Source organism: Notothenia rossii (genome assembly GCF_949606895.1).
Source record: "Notothenia rossii genome assembly, chromosome: 9".
Taxonomy (NCBI): domain Eukaryota; kingdom Metazoa; phylum Chordata; class Actinopteri; order Perciformes; family Nototheniidae; genus Notothenia; species Notothenia rossii.
Window position 1 is genome coordinate 13,854,287 of NC_136907.1, and position 13,013 is coordinate 13,867,299.

General features: G+C 41.1%; 2 protein-coding genes across 2 annotated transcripts; one reads left to right on the top strand and one right to left on the bottom strand.

The window, feature by feature from the left end:
• Positions 1-55: 55 nt before the first annotated feature.
• Positions 56-4,409, bottom strand: LOC307019663 (uncharacterized protein). The gene is made up of 6 exons (XM_079650676.1): positions 3,993-4,409; positions 2,891-3,091; positions 2,680-2,800; positions 2,156-2,228; positions 1,938-2,029; positions 56-1,561 (listed from the first exon to the last, which is right to left on the bottom strand). Exons 2-6 carry the CDS (start codon positions 3,089-3,091, stop codon positions 354-356), a joined length of 1,695 nt encoding a protein of 564 aa, XP_079506802.1. The 5' UTR covers positions 3,993-4,409; the 3' UTR covers positions 56-353.
• Positions 4,410-5,213: 804 nt separating this feature from the next.
• rbm14a (RNA binding motif protein 14a) lies at positions 5,214-12,810 on the top strand. Its single transcript, XM_079651198.1, has 8 exons — positions 5,214-5,344; positions 6,386-6,565; positions 6,842-7,026; positions 7,906-8,088; positions 8,198-8,304; positions 8,520-8,801; positions 8,903-9,120; positions 9,619-12,810. The coding sequence occupies exons 2-8, from the start codon at positions 6,405-6,407 to the stop codon at positions 10,043-10,045; spliced, it is 1,563 nt and encodes a 520-aa protein (XP_079507324.1). The 5' UTR covers positions 5,214-5,344; positions 6,386-6,404; the 3' UTR covers positions 10,046-12,810.
• The last annotated feature ends 203 nt before the right edge of the window (positions 12,811-13,013 follow it).

Consider the following 13,013-nt stretch of genomic DNA (forward strand, 5'->3'; position numbering starts at 1 on the left):
TTATGAAAGTCTAACCACGTCCTTTAAAAAAAAAAAAAACGTTGATGCAAACAGATCGAATTAATTTCACGTTTATGGATTACCTAACACAAGAAGGTCTGGAATAAAGTGTCATGTCTGAAATCTCTTCAGAAAATAGTGATATCGGGAAATAAATGGCTTCCTTTGGAGTAGGAAATCAGTCAAACAAATTGGTATGCTTTAGAAAATGTTATATATACAATTTACTTATACATAACTTCCAGTTAAAACATTATAACTACATGGGTCATCAAGTCTTATTAACTCAAAAACATTTAATTTTACGCGGTGCTTATGTTATATAATCGTTAAAAGTCTAAAATATTTGTTTGCTAGAGGCTTGTTCCATTTTCCTGTTTGGGGGGTAAGTGAGGTGGAGCCTCTGCTGCCCCCTCGAGACTGGTGGAGGAACTGCAACTGTCTGTGTCCTTTAGAGAAGCAGCTTTCATCTGTAAAACCAGACCCTTTCCCTTGTCCTCCATCTTTTTGTGCTGTTCCTGATTTGTCTCATCCACATTTTCATTTTCACCTGCCTCCCCCTCCTCTGCTTTTCTCTCTAGTTTTTGCTGATGAAGTCTTAAAATAGAAGCAGGTATATGATAGGCCTCCTCCGCCAGCTGAGGGAAGGAGTTTGAGGGAGAGACTTTAGGGGAAAGAGATGGGGACTGGTAAGGTGAAAGAGAGGGTGAAGCGCAGGGTGAGTCATAGGGAGAGATTGAGAAGGGAGCCTTGGGAGTAAGAGATGGGGATTGATAAGGTGAGAGGGAGGGAGAAGCGCCGGGATATTCATGAAGCGAGAAGGACGAAGATGCTTTGAGGGGAAGTGGAGGCACCATTGGATTGGATGGGGAGAGGTAGGGTGATAGTGATAGAGGATGAGAGAAATTGATCATTGGAGACGGCTGCATGTAGTCTGAGTCTTCTGGAAGATTCTCTATCACCGTTGGTAGCTGAGCTGTGACTCCATCTTCACTTTGGTCTGGTTCCACCTCTGTTTGGCCCTGCTGAGGGGCGTCCTGACTCGGTTTCTCTTGTAACAGTGCTCCATTGGGATCTGCCATACCTTGTGTGTGTTTCTGGGCTTTACATTTTCGTTTGGTTTTGGGCATTAGAGGTGGTGGAGGTGGACGGGCGAGCGGGGGCGACAGCAGGGTCGACGACTCTGTGGAAATCCGAATATTGAGGCTGCGTTTGAACATGCGCCGTCTACACAAAGCATTCTGGGACTGCAGGAAAAGGGGGTTGACGAAACAGAGATCGCCCTGGCCAGAGCCGTAGTCCAGCTCTACGGGGCTGCGAGTCGCGATTGGACAGAACTCATGGAACAGCGTGGGACTGGATATTGATTGTTTGCTGGCGCTGTCTGGTTTAGTGCTGGTCTTGTCTGAGTCGGGCTGGAGAGCTGCATCAGGCTGAGCTGCAGAGGCTGTCTGAAGGGCCGCAGCAGGAGGGACAGGGGTCCCAGGGTCCTCTTTCACCTTCTTCTGGGGCTTAGGGGCCTCTCGTGGCCCTCTGACATTTAGGTGGGAGTTCCAGAATTCTATAAAATACATATTTATTGTCATTATAGTTTTTTGGTTTAATTGCTTTGTGCATATACTTAAACATATTAAAAAATATATATATATAACATCTTGACTTTGAAACCTTATTCTAAAAATGGTGCCAGCCAAGAGAATGCAATTGTACATTTTGTGGCACTGCTGTATATACTAAAACTTAACTTGAAGCAACTTTCTCAGTGTCCTCATTTGTCCTTTGGTGGACAAAAGGACAAATGGTATGTTTATTAATGCTTTAGTTCATGTTTGTTACCCAGCTGCTTTGAGAAAATTATAATATTGTGTGCAGTATGTGTATTTGATTCTGATATTGCAAGAAATGCTGAAAGGAAACAAGTAGTTGTGTTCACCAACCTATTCCCATATGGGAGATGGACTCCAGCTCTTTGTGGGATGATGCTTTTGCAATTGCTTCTGGAAGCTCCAGGGGAAAGCGTAATACATCTCTGATACACAAATAGTACATCATATTTATTAAACATTGTTGCAGGACAATAAATATTGACAGAGACCAACGCACAGATGAAATGAGGAATACAAGGAAAAAGAGAATGAGGAAGACCAAATGTTACCTGCTGACACAGTAGAAGGAAACGAGTCTTGGGAGATCTGGAAAGCTGATGCCTGAAGTCTCCAGAGACAGAGCTGAGAGGAACATTTAAGGGGATTTTTAGAGGGGCAGAACATTATTTGAATGTAGCCATGTGTAACTACTGCGTAAGAATGAAGAAAATCTGTGTTAAAGGATCAAACTAGAAGCCTTTCAATTTGATTTATCCTACTTTCAATGTTTTATTGAGTTCCTGAATTCCAGGGACTTGCAGGAGGCAAGTTAAATACCTAGTTAAGCCTAGGCCTAGTTAAATACAACAATTTAAATTCTCCATTTTCACTTTTGTAACTGTGAACATGTGTAAACACATAAGCCCTTCTTTAACCAGAGCAAAGAAGTATCTTATTTCATGCAATAATAAAACGATATACGACAACTAGCTTATTCAACCCGAAACATTCTTGAAATGTTAGCAGTGAACTACTAAATTGTGTTCCAAAGAAGGGCCCCAGTCTTGACGGCTTTGTGGTTGGGGTGACCTACTATTACTGGAGTCTTGCTGCCTGATGCCAAACTGCTGGACGAAGGATGGCACACTATCATCCGTCAGGCGGACGCACAGCACGTTTCTTTGGGAAGTTCGAGACTTGCGCACCAGGAAGGTCTGCAGGAAAACACAAAGTGCATGCAAATGGTGAGTGTGTATGTGGGCACATGGTGTATTTCTGTGGTTTTAAGTGTGTGTAGCACCGACCCCAGGGGGCTCCCTCTGCAATATGTGCAGAGCAGTAGCAGGGTTGATGGACAGCTGAAACCACACAGGAACTGTGAGAAGGAGCCGGTCCAGAACACTGATGCTTTTCAGAGAGGCCCTTCCTCTTTGAAGGGCCAATAACTTGTTCTCTGAGTGTTGAGTAGGCTCCGGGAAATCATACAGCGGTTCTTCTTGTGCCATCTAAACGCACAAAAAAAAGAACACCCATGGGTATTAATTGTCCTGCTACTGAATGTGGGAATATGCACCCACACGTATATGCATGGTGGTTATTATCTCTCCCTGTGGCTCACATTCACAATGGGAAGATGGGTGGGATGCCTTCACACACACACACACACACACACACACACACACACACACACACACACACACACACACACACACACACACACACACACACACACACACACACACACACACACACACACACACACACACACACACACACACACACACACACACACACACACACACACACACACACACACACACACACACACACACACACACACACACACACACACATAGACCCACACACACACACACACACACACACACATAGACCCACACACACACACACACACACACACACACACACACACACACACACACACACACACACACACACACACACACACACACACACACACACACACACACACACACACACACCTAATAAATCTGCCTGGATTTGGACAGCAAGTCCAGACTTGGTAAAGTTCAGCAGCTCAGACAGAGCTTAAATAAAACAGGAAGCTACATGAAACAAACTTTTAAAATATCCATACACAACTGCCAATGAAGACGTAACAATATCTTTAAACATTTGTTTTTAGAGTAGCAGGGATATTGTTGGGTGAAGAGAATACCTCAGGGGGTAGTCTATCATTTGCGTTTTGTTTCACCCCATGCAGCCTACATGTTAACATCTGTCTAGATCCGCAGCACACATTCCTGTAAAACTGTACATTTCCTCTCAAAACTGTGATTTACAAAAAGTCTTCCGGCTTCACCTATAATTGCACAACTTGTGTGTACTAGTGTCATTTTAATATCGCCAGGCTCGTTTTTTTTTTACCTCGTTTCCCCGATCGTTATTCTCATTCGCTCCGGATCCACTTTATGTTGGCATGCTGGTTTTATTCTTCCTTTCCATTAACTTCACTACGGTGAAAACTTCTCTTCCACTTTAGCCTGTCATGACGTGTGTTCTTCTCAGATGCAGAGATGTCTCTCTCCGGCTCCTCCTCCCCTTCCACCTGATCACACCTGGAAACAAACATGTGACCATGCATGAATGGGCCACAGCTACACTCACGTGCACGAGGCTGTATTATAGACTTAGGCACAAGGAAGTATTTATAGACTAGCAGGAGTTTCATTAAGGTGAAAGCCTACTAATAATCATATTTGTAAAAATAACTCGTTAAGCTTAGTACAAGTAGCAAATATTATATTGTAGAAAAACAAGTCATGCATTCTCAATGTTAATTAAGTAAAATAACACATTATATTACCATTAAATTATATTTAAAGTAAAGATAATCATTATGCAAAATGTTAAGCTTCATAACAATATTGGATAGAGTTTGACTAGTGGTTGAATAACTTTGCATAGGGTATAATTATGTATTAAACACAATTGAATTACACTTGTTTGCCTATGTCTTTAGGTATAGCCTATTATGTGTTGAATTGTTAGAGGAGCCTGCCACTTAAGACGCTGCAGCTTCTGTGTATATGACAAATCAAGCCTTTGAATCAAGGTTGCAGTTACTTAAAGATTTGGCTTTATGTTTGACTTGTGAATTCCTCTTTTGGGATCCCTTTATCAATTTCAATTCAATTCAATAGCTTTATTAGCATGACCATATAGTTACATACAGTATTGCCAAAGCTCTGTATAGCTGCAACATCGATACAAAAATACACACAAATAAACAGTTATAAACAAACTGCTAAGAACATTTTTTTTTTTACAAGGAATATAGATTCATTTAATTCATAATACATTAATACAAAATAGAATATGACATACATAAGATATATACGATGTGAGGTATTTTTAGTTTTTCATTTTTAAATATTTGAGGATGCTTATGATTCAGTTTTGAGAAGAATTGTTTCCGTATAGGTTCAAAAGTTGGGCATTGTGTGAGGAAGTGCTGGTCTCTCCACAGCAGTTCCTCCACATTTATCATTACGATTGTGCCCAATGAACTGTAACCTATTTAACATTTTACTTAAGTACAGTACTTGAGTTAATGGTATTATAGTCTTAAATAAGTAGTTTTAGTTCTAGGCTAAGGCTTCATCCCCATCTTGCGCAAACCTGATGAAACTGCGCCCTAATGGCTGCCAGCGCACCTAAAGAAACCGGAGCCGGAAGTGACGTTTGAAATATCGGTTAGAGCTCCAGCGCCGCGTTGGGTAAGAATTCTGTTTTTAATGCTATGCTAGCATAATTATGAAAATGTAAAATGTAAGACGCACAATGATTAATGGTATTTAAAACACTTTACGATGGATAACATCGATGATGGAGCTCTAGCTTAGACAATCGTTTTCAATCACTATGATAGAATCACTACGTTAGCATTAGCTAGCTTAGCGTAGCTACATCGCCAATGTTTGCTTTTCACAAAATGGCCAGCCGTGTCCGTAGTTTTTAGCAAACTGTTGGTCTTGTACAGAAGCTTACATCTTACAATAAAACCAATTATGGGTATTTATTGTAACATAAGCTGTGTTATCGAACAGAACAACTATACAGGAGTATTTTAACCTAATTTGAGGAGATTTCGCCGCAGCTTTATTAGCCTAACGTTTGTTAATATTAACCGGTAAGCTAACGTCAATTAGCTATTTACCAGATTGCAACATAGTAAATCAGAGCTAACCGAATTTGGCAGTATCACTTCAGCCAAATTAACTTAACTATGATCAAAATACAATACTGCTGTTGAGATTCACTAAGCCTTAGTGGTGTAAAGTAAATGCATTTACACAGTACACTACTTGTATTCAATTATAGTACTTTACTTGAATATTTACATGATTTGCTACTTTGAACTTCTACTCCACTAAAATTCATAGGTTAATCATATACTTTTACTCCACAACATTTATTTTGCACCTTTTAGTTACTTTGCAAATGTTGATTAATAATGATTGCATCAGTAATTTTAATCAAAACGTACTATATAATTGTCTTAAATGGGCCAATCTGCATAATGATTACTTTCACTGTTGATACTTTGTGTATGTTTTGATGCTAATACTTTTGTACTTTGACTTTTGAGTAACATTTCTAATGCAGAACTTTTACTAGAGACAGAGTATTCCCATGCTGTGGTATTACTATTTGTACTTAGGTACTTAGGTATCTGCTAAGCCTGAACGATTACTGCTACCCTAAGTATCACATTTAACCAAAGCCTGCTGCTGTGTTATTATTTTTCTTTCTTACAGATGCCTGGTTGATACAGAGATGAGCGGTGACAATGTGAAGTTGTTTGTGGGGAACCTTCCTTTAGATGCAACTCACGATGAGCTGACCAAGCTTTTTTCTCCGTTTGGAGAGATCAACACCTGCTCTTTGCTCAGACAGTATGCCTTCGTTACCCTGAAGGGAGAGGGGGCCGCAGACAGGTATTTAACTTTTCATTACCACTACTAGATATAAGTCAATAAATGCTACTTTAGAAATGCTCTTGCGTTGTCCGGGGTAAAAAAAAAAGTGAATAATTGTTAAGGTAAGTATAGACATTGGTTTATGTAAAAATTTGATACATAATTTTTCAAGTAAAGTATAAAATCCTTTGGAATATAATATTAACAACAGCTAAAATGTCTGCAGTAGTATTCTTACTGTCAGTGGCTGATCACCTGGTGACACAAACATATGACTTTCTCTTATTCTCACAGGGCCATACGAAATCTTGATGGCAAAGAGTACAGGGGGCGGCCTTTGGTGGTCGAGGAGTCACGTGCACGTCCACCCAACTCCACCAAAGTGTTTGTGGGGAACCTCGCTGCAACATGTTCAGCAGATGACCTGCACGGGTTGTTCTCAACCTACGGAAGAGTACTAGACTGTGACAAAGTTAAAGGTGAGTTCAAGTGCATATCACTAATACTACAGGGGTATTCATGGAAAGCTTGAGCAACGATGTTGTAGAACAGTGGTTCTCAACTGGTGGGTCGGGACCATGAACTGTTATGAAAACTTCTGTCAAGTAGTGATCATCTTCTCAATAAAATATCTTTGCTGATGTTTTTTCGAGTCTTCTGGCCAATCAGAATCAAGATTGTTGCCGGAAGTCCCCACGGAGAATAACTTTGCGGTAGAACTATTCTTTATACACCCATGGGTACAACTTCAGATACAAATGAGCACATAATGAAATATGACCCCCGGTTTGATGATTGACAGGTCACAGAACAATGGGGGCTATCTACCCTTACCCCCAACCCTCCTCTTTACTCTTCAAGATGTCAGAACAAAGTGAAAAACAAACAATGGCATAAAATATTATTAATATTTCGGGTAGCAATAGATTTATTTATTTTCTTCTCAGAGTGTAACAGAATGCATAGTTTGTTAGTATTTCAAAAAATCTCCTGGGAGAGAATCCCCCCAGACCCCCCTGCTGGGGTTGGGTTTACAGCACGTGTGCCTTTTTATACAATTCAGCTTTGATTCCATCATCCCATTAAACCTTTTTTAAAAGCATACTTTAGTTCTGTGAAGGGATATAAGGGAGATCTGTACTTCACTTTAATTAATAATGTATGCTGAAAAGATTATATTTTACTGCACAATTTTTTGTTGAATAGATTTGAGTGCTTCAAAATCTCGGGTCGCGATTTATTGACTAAGGAAAAAGTGGGTCCCGAGGCCTGACCATTTGAGAACCACTGTTGTAGAAGAAGAATTTGTTATGTTTTCTAATGCTACCTGACCGCCCTGCTCTGTGTATTCTCTACAGCCAGATTATGCTCAAATGTTGGCTATGCATTTGTGCACATGGAGAGGAAGGAGGAGGCGCTGGTAGCTATTGAAGGACTCAACGGGACCAATTACAAGGGCCGTCAGTTGGCTGTAGAACTGTCCAAAGCCCAACCTTTGATCAACCAGCTTGCAATGGCTGGAAATAACCACGGTGGATTAGGTAGAGATGAAGGATCCATTTGTTTTCAAGTGTTTTCCATACATTGAAATGCTGAAAACATCCCATATCCTCTTGTCCTCTCATCTTTTGTGCTCCCTTTTCCTTGCAGGAAGGGACGGTCTTCTTCCACGACCGCCTCCATCACTCGAGCACCACCAGAGTCAAGCAGCTGTTCTAGCAGCAGCTGCAGCAGCCGCAGCTGGACTCCCAATACAAGTAGGTTTATTCTCTAGCAGAGAAGCCTCTCAAAAACATAAAACATATGACCTCTGAAAACTGCCCTCGAGGTCTTTCTTAGATTACTTGTTTCAACTTGATCAACAATCAACATTTTTCATTATTGTTGTGTTTTTTTGTTTAGATAAATTAGGTTTAAGTACATTTTTAATGCTTTATTTTTAATTGTTGACCGTTTTCATATTTTTTTGCAGGTTCAACAAAGTGTCCATAACTCATTCTACAACACCACAACCTTTGACCCCACCTACGCTGCCTTGAAGGGCATTACCAGCGCTAACGGTGCAGATGGGGTGATCTATGATGCTCTTGCCAGCCAGGTATATGGAACTGTTGCGGACCAGGTGTACAAAGACATGTCCAATCACAATTCTGCTGCCGTAGCCGCTGTTACAGAAGCAGACTCACAGAACGGGCCAGACCCCACAACGCTTTTCGAGGCAGCGAGAGCAAAGTTCTTTCAGGAAGGACAGAAGGTATATTTACATTTATTAAGTAATAAGTCAAATCTTCTTCTCTGTATATATCTTTGTGTTGTACCTTTTACAGTTTCATGAATATTCTGTTTTTAATATAGGTTCTGGCAGAGCAGCAGATAGGTAGAAAGGGAGCAGAGAATGAGCGGGACCGCAGCCCAATCAGAGGAAATCGAGCCCCCCTTCTCCCAGACCCCGTCCCTGGTTCCTTCGGTCAGATACGACAGAAGCGCCGCGCCCTGCTGCCAACCCCCCCCGGAGCCCTGGAAGAGTCCCCGGCTGCCACCAACACCCCTGAAGGGTCAGATCCTGTAGCTAGGTACCCATAACACATTTTGATAAAGGAATGAGGCAGAAGAAACATTTGCATAAATAATCCTGCTTCTACGTGTATGTACAATAACTACAATAGTTAAGTAATGTAACACTGATAAAAAAAAAAAGTGTGAAGCTGTAAAATAAGTGTAAGAGCTCCCAATAGGATATTGTCATTTCATTTAAAATCAATTATTTAATTTGGACTATATAGCCTTGTTTTTAAATGTAGCAAATGTATCACAATTCATACTATGTTACCTCTCTTTTTAAAGAAGAGTTTGAAAATATAAATGATGGCTCTCAGTGCAGTAAAAAACTAATGGTGGGCAGGAAATAAAGCTAAAAACAAACCGGGTTTGTAGAATTGTACCAAGGCCTTTACAAAAACATAAAAACATGCATTCTGTCTTTTATTCATTTGCTGGGAGTTTTTTCTAACTTTTTTTTTTTCTCCTTTCTTCTTCTTCTTCCTTCTCACCTCTTCAACTATAAACTACAGGTCGTACGAAGAGTACTACCAGCAACTGCATCAGTACCAACAGTATCAGCAGTACCAGCAGCAGCAGCAGCAACAGTACCAGTACCTCCAGTATGCCTACACCAACCCACCTCCTCCTCCACCACCTCCACCGGCCACCACACAGTCCTCCACCACAGCCCCTGCACCCCCAGGGACGTACTCTGCGCCCCCAACGTACGCGGCACCGGGGGCCTACCCACCGCCGGGAACATATGACGCGTCGGGAGGTTACGCTGCCCCCCCAGGGAGCTATGACGCGTCTGGAGGCTACGGCCCACCAGGAGCTTACGCTGCAGCGGGAAGCTACTCCACATCCACACCGTATGAGCAGACAGCCGCACACGGGCAACCCATGCCCCAGCGCCATGATTACCCTTACCACACGCCAGAACCCCCTTATCGATAGTCCCACTCCCATACACTCCTTCCACACTGCAGATGTGTGTGTGTGCGTGTGTGTGTGTGTGTGTGTGCATGTGTATCTACATAAGGGACAGTTTAAAAAAGGAAAATCAGAGAGGGAGCAAGGTTGTAATTCAGATCTAAAGCATTTTCTCCATCGTTTCTCTAGTCGGTCTGTCAGTTGATTGGTTGTGTGGTTAACTTACAGAGGGACAGCTTATATTTGAACGTTGCCAAGCGATCGGGTTTTGTGAGATGCTATAGAGGCACAGTTGGTTTCTTGTTGGATGTTTAAGAAGCTTAAGCGTTTCATGGGGTGGAGTGGAGTCCAGGGTAGATCTCGTTGGAGAAGCTTTTTTCTTTGTACAGAATCGAGGCCTTTTCATATAATTTACACACAAATGTACACCAAAAAGGTGTTCATGGAAAAGCAGTCCATAAGCCATGCAAAGTCATAGTTTCAAGTAGGGAAAACACTGATCAATTGTTATGGAGAATGTTTGTCTTTAGTTTCAGGCTGGTTTCACAGTAAGGACAGGTTTAGTGTTCTCGTCAAGCAATCCTAAGTAAAGATATTGATATTTTTTATTTTAGGTCATTGAAACCTTCATAAATATCCACAACTCTTAAATTGACAAATGAAATTGATTGATAGCCCAGGCTATTTAGAAGTCTAGACACCCTCAGGAGTTAAATACATGTATCCTGTCAGGGTTTGACACCAAAACATTGGAAAATAATATCGAAATATCTTTCTAGTCCTTAACCTTATTAGCTTTCCATGTCAGTTGTGTGTATACATGCTACTGGAGCACCATGGGAGAAAAGAAAGCCCAGTGCATACATGTTTCTCTTTATTCAGGTAATACTCAGTTAAACCATACATATTTAAATGTGTAAAGGCCAGAATTACAGCAAGCTTTGATTGGCTGATGATGGATATGAGCATTATCAATTCTATAATTCTTGATTGGTTTATAACTTTTAATGTTATTAACTTTTTTTCCAATATCATCAGCTTAGTAGTTTTCATACATGGAAATTCACAATTTGGTACTTTTGTAAATACATACAACTTTGTTTTAAGTGGAAGGGGTAAAGCCAACTAGCATTTGGTTGATTGGTAAGAATATTGACTATTTATATTTGAGATAAAATGATTGTATTTCTAAACCAGTTGGAATAGTGAATAGACGTGGTGAAGGAAGACGGTTGAGTTGTGTTAGTCTGTTTTAAAAAGGACTGAAACCTAAAGCATTACGGTTATCCGATTACAGTCCTGATTGGTATTCGACCATTGTGGCTTGTGAGTGTATAACTAATTGCGCTCCAAGATCAAACATTGCATACAATTAGAAATGATTTGATACTCCTATAATGCGTTGTCATGTTGCTGAAGTGAATCGTGTGGGTTATTGACAAGAGTGGACAGTGTTGGTGCTGCAGGTAAACACAAGGGTTGTTTTGGATTTAGTAAAGGCCGCTGATGTTACTGAGCAGCAGTGAGAAGGGGCCGCTTCCCTTTCCCTTTCCCCCTTCTGATCTCACCAGAAACACACACCTCATTTTGAAACTAGGAGTACTGGCTTTCTCTGCATTCTTGCCACACTACACAACTTCACACTTGTATTTAGATGCATTTTAAAAATGGGTTCATTGCATTTTACTCATGTAAAGCAGGCCACACGTGCAAATGATACTAATGCACACCTGATTGCAGCTGTATGTCATGTGACTTAAGAGTAGAACGGTTTTGTGATTGTACCACACACTCATTTCTTTATCGCCACCTGACTTGGTAGTGCTGTGTTAGGTTTAAGTGACACATAGCCTCTCTAAATTTCCACATAATTCCACCTTCTCCATGTGAACTGTTAGTTGCATGCCTTGTTGTTGCTGCTGCTCCAGCCACCTTCTTCCTCTTGCTGATTATTGCAGCTAGAGTGGGAGGGAGCCAAACTGAGCCCTTGCCCCGGACGTACGCCACACGCAGCTGTAGCGTGGGATGGGAAAAACAGCAGCGTTAGGCCTGAAACTGCTGTGGACGATGGGGTCCCCCCCCCACTAAGGTAAACACTCAGACCACACACTTCTGTCCCTCCCCAAAAACACACACACACACATACAGAAACATCTTTGTCCATACTTCTTTTACCTTGCCTGTCTTCAGGGAGTTTTGTTTGTCAGGATTTCAGATTTTTGGAAATGGATCTCCCCCATCCTTTTTTAATTAGGAGATTACCTTTTTTTCCCCTGCTTTTGATATCCCTGATCATATCCCTGCTTTAGGATACTATGCTCATACATTCCTGCTCCCGACATACTGACCGCTCACACACAGCAGATTTGGAGGACACGTTAACCATCTTTTAGTCTAAATCTGAAGCAGGCATGTCGTCAGTACATCCTGAATATAACAGCCTGTCATTGAACTACCAGGCAATCACAGCCAGAGCTGGACGTGGGAAATTTAGGTAGGATGGGTTGTTTTAGTTTTTGTAAATGTGCCCCTGCGGCCACTTTGGGGTTAAGTGCCTTGCGTAAGAGCACATAGGTAAGCCCTTCATTTCAGAGTTGAATAACCTGGCTCAGGATCGGTTGCTGGTTCAACGCTCAACTCCCCCCCTCTCCCCTAAAACAACGTTTTTTGATGCCACATTCAACTTGTATGAATGACAATGAACACAGATATTATCATTTTGTTTTAAATTACATTTTGTCCTTATGTTCTTGGAAATGTTTAATTATCAATAAATACATTTGAACTGACTTGTAGCCTCTCTGTGTGAATATTTAATGTGTTACCAGCTTATTCAAGTATTTTAACTTTTTTAAGTGTTTGTTGAATAGTCACCAAATAACTATAAGAGCTCAGCATCAGATGACGTTTTATTCCATTTTCTTCCAAAAACATCAACCTATGCTTTTAAAATAAAAAACAATAAATTTGATAACAATCCAAACTTGTTGGT

Excerpts from the sequence above, each read along its gene's own strand:
- LOC307019663 (XM_079650676.1), bottom strand. The coding sequence starts at position 3,091 with ATGGCACAAGAAGAACCGCTGTATGATTTCCCGGAGCCTACTCAACAC. Across the intron at positions 2,801-2,890 it reads TGCAGAGGGAGCCCCCTGGG|ACCTTCCTGGTGCGCAAGTC; the intron begins GTCGGTGCTACA and ends GTTTTCCTGCAG. Across the intron at positions 1,562-1,937 it reads CATCTCCCATATGGGAATAG|AATTCTGGAACTCCCACCTA; the intron begins GTTGGTGAACAC and ends TGTATTTTATAG.
- rbm14a (XM_079651198.1), top strand. The coding sequence starts at position 6,405 with ATGAGCGGTGACAATGTGAAGTTGTTTGTGGGGAACCTTCCTTTAGAT. Across the intron at positions 6,566-6,841 it reads GGAGAGGGGGCCGCAGACAG|GGCCATACGAAATCTTGATG; the intron begins GTATTTAACTTT and ends TTATTCTCACAG. Across the intron at positions 9,121-9,618 it reads GGGTCAGATCCTGTAGCTAG|GTCGTACGAAGAGTACTACC; the intron begins GTACCCATAACA and ends TATAAACTACAG.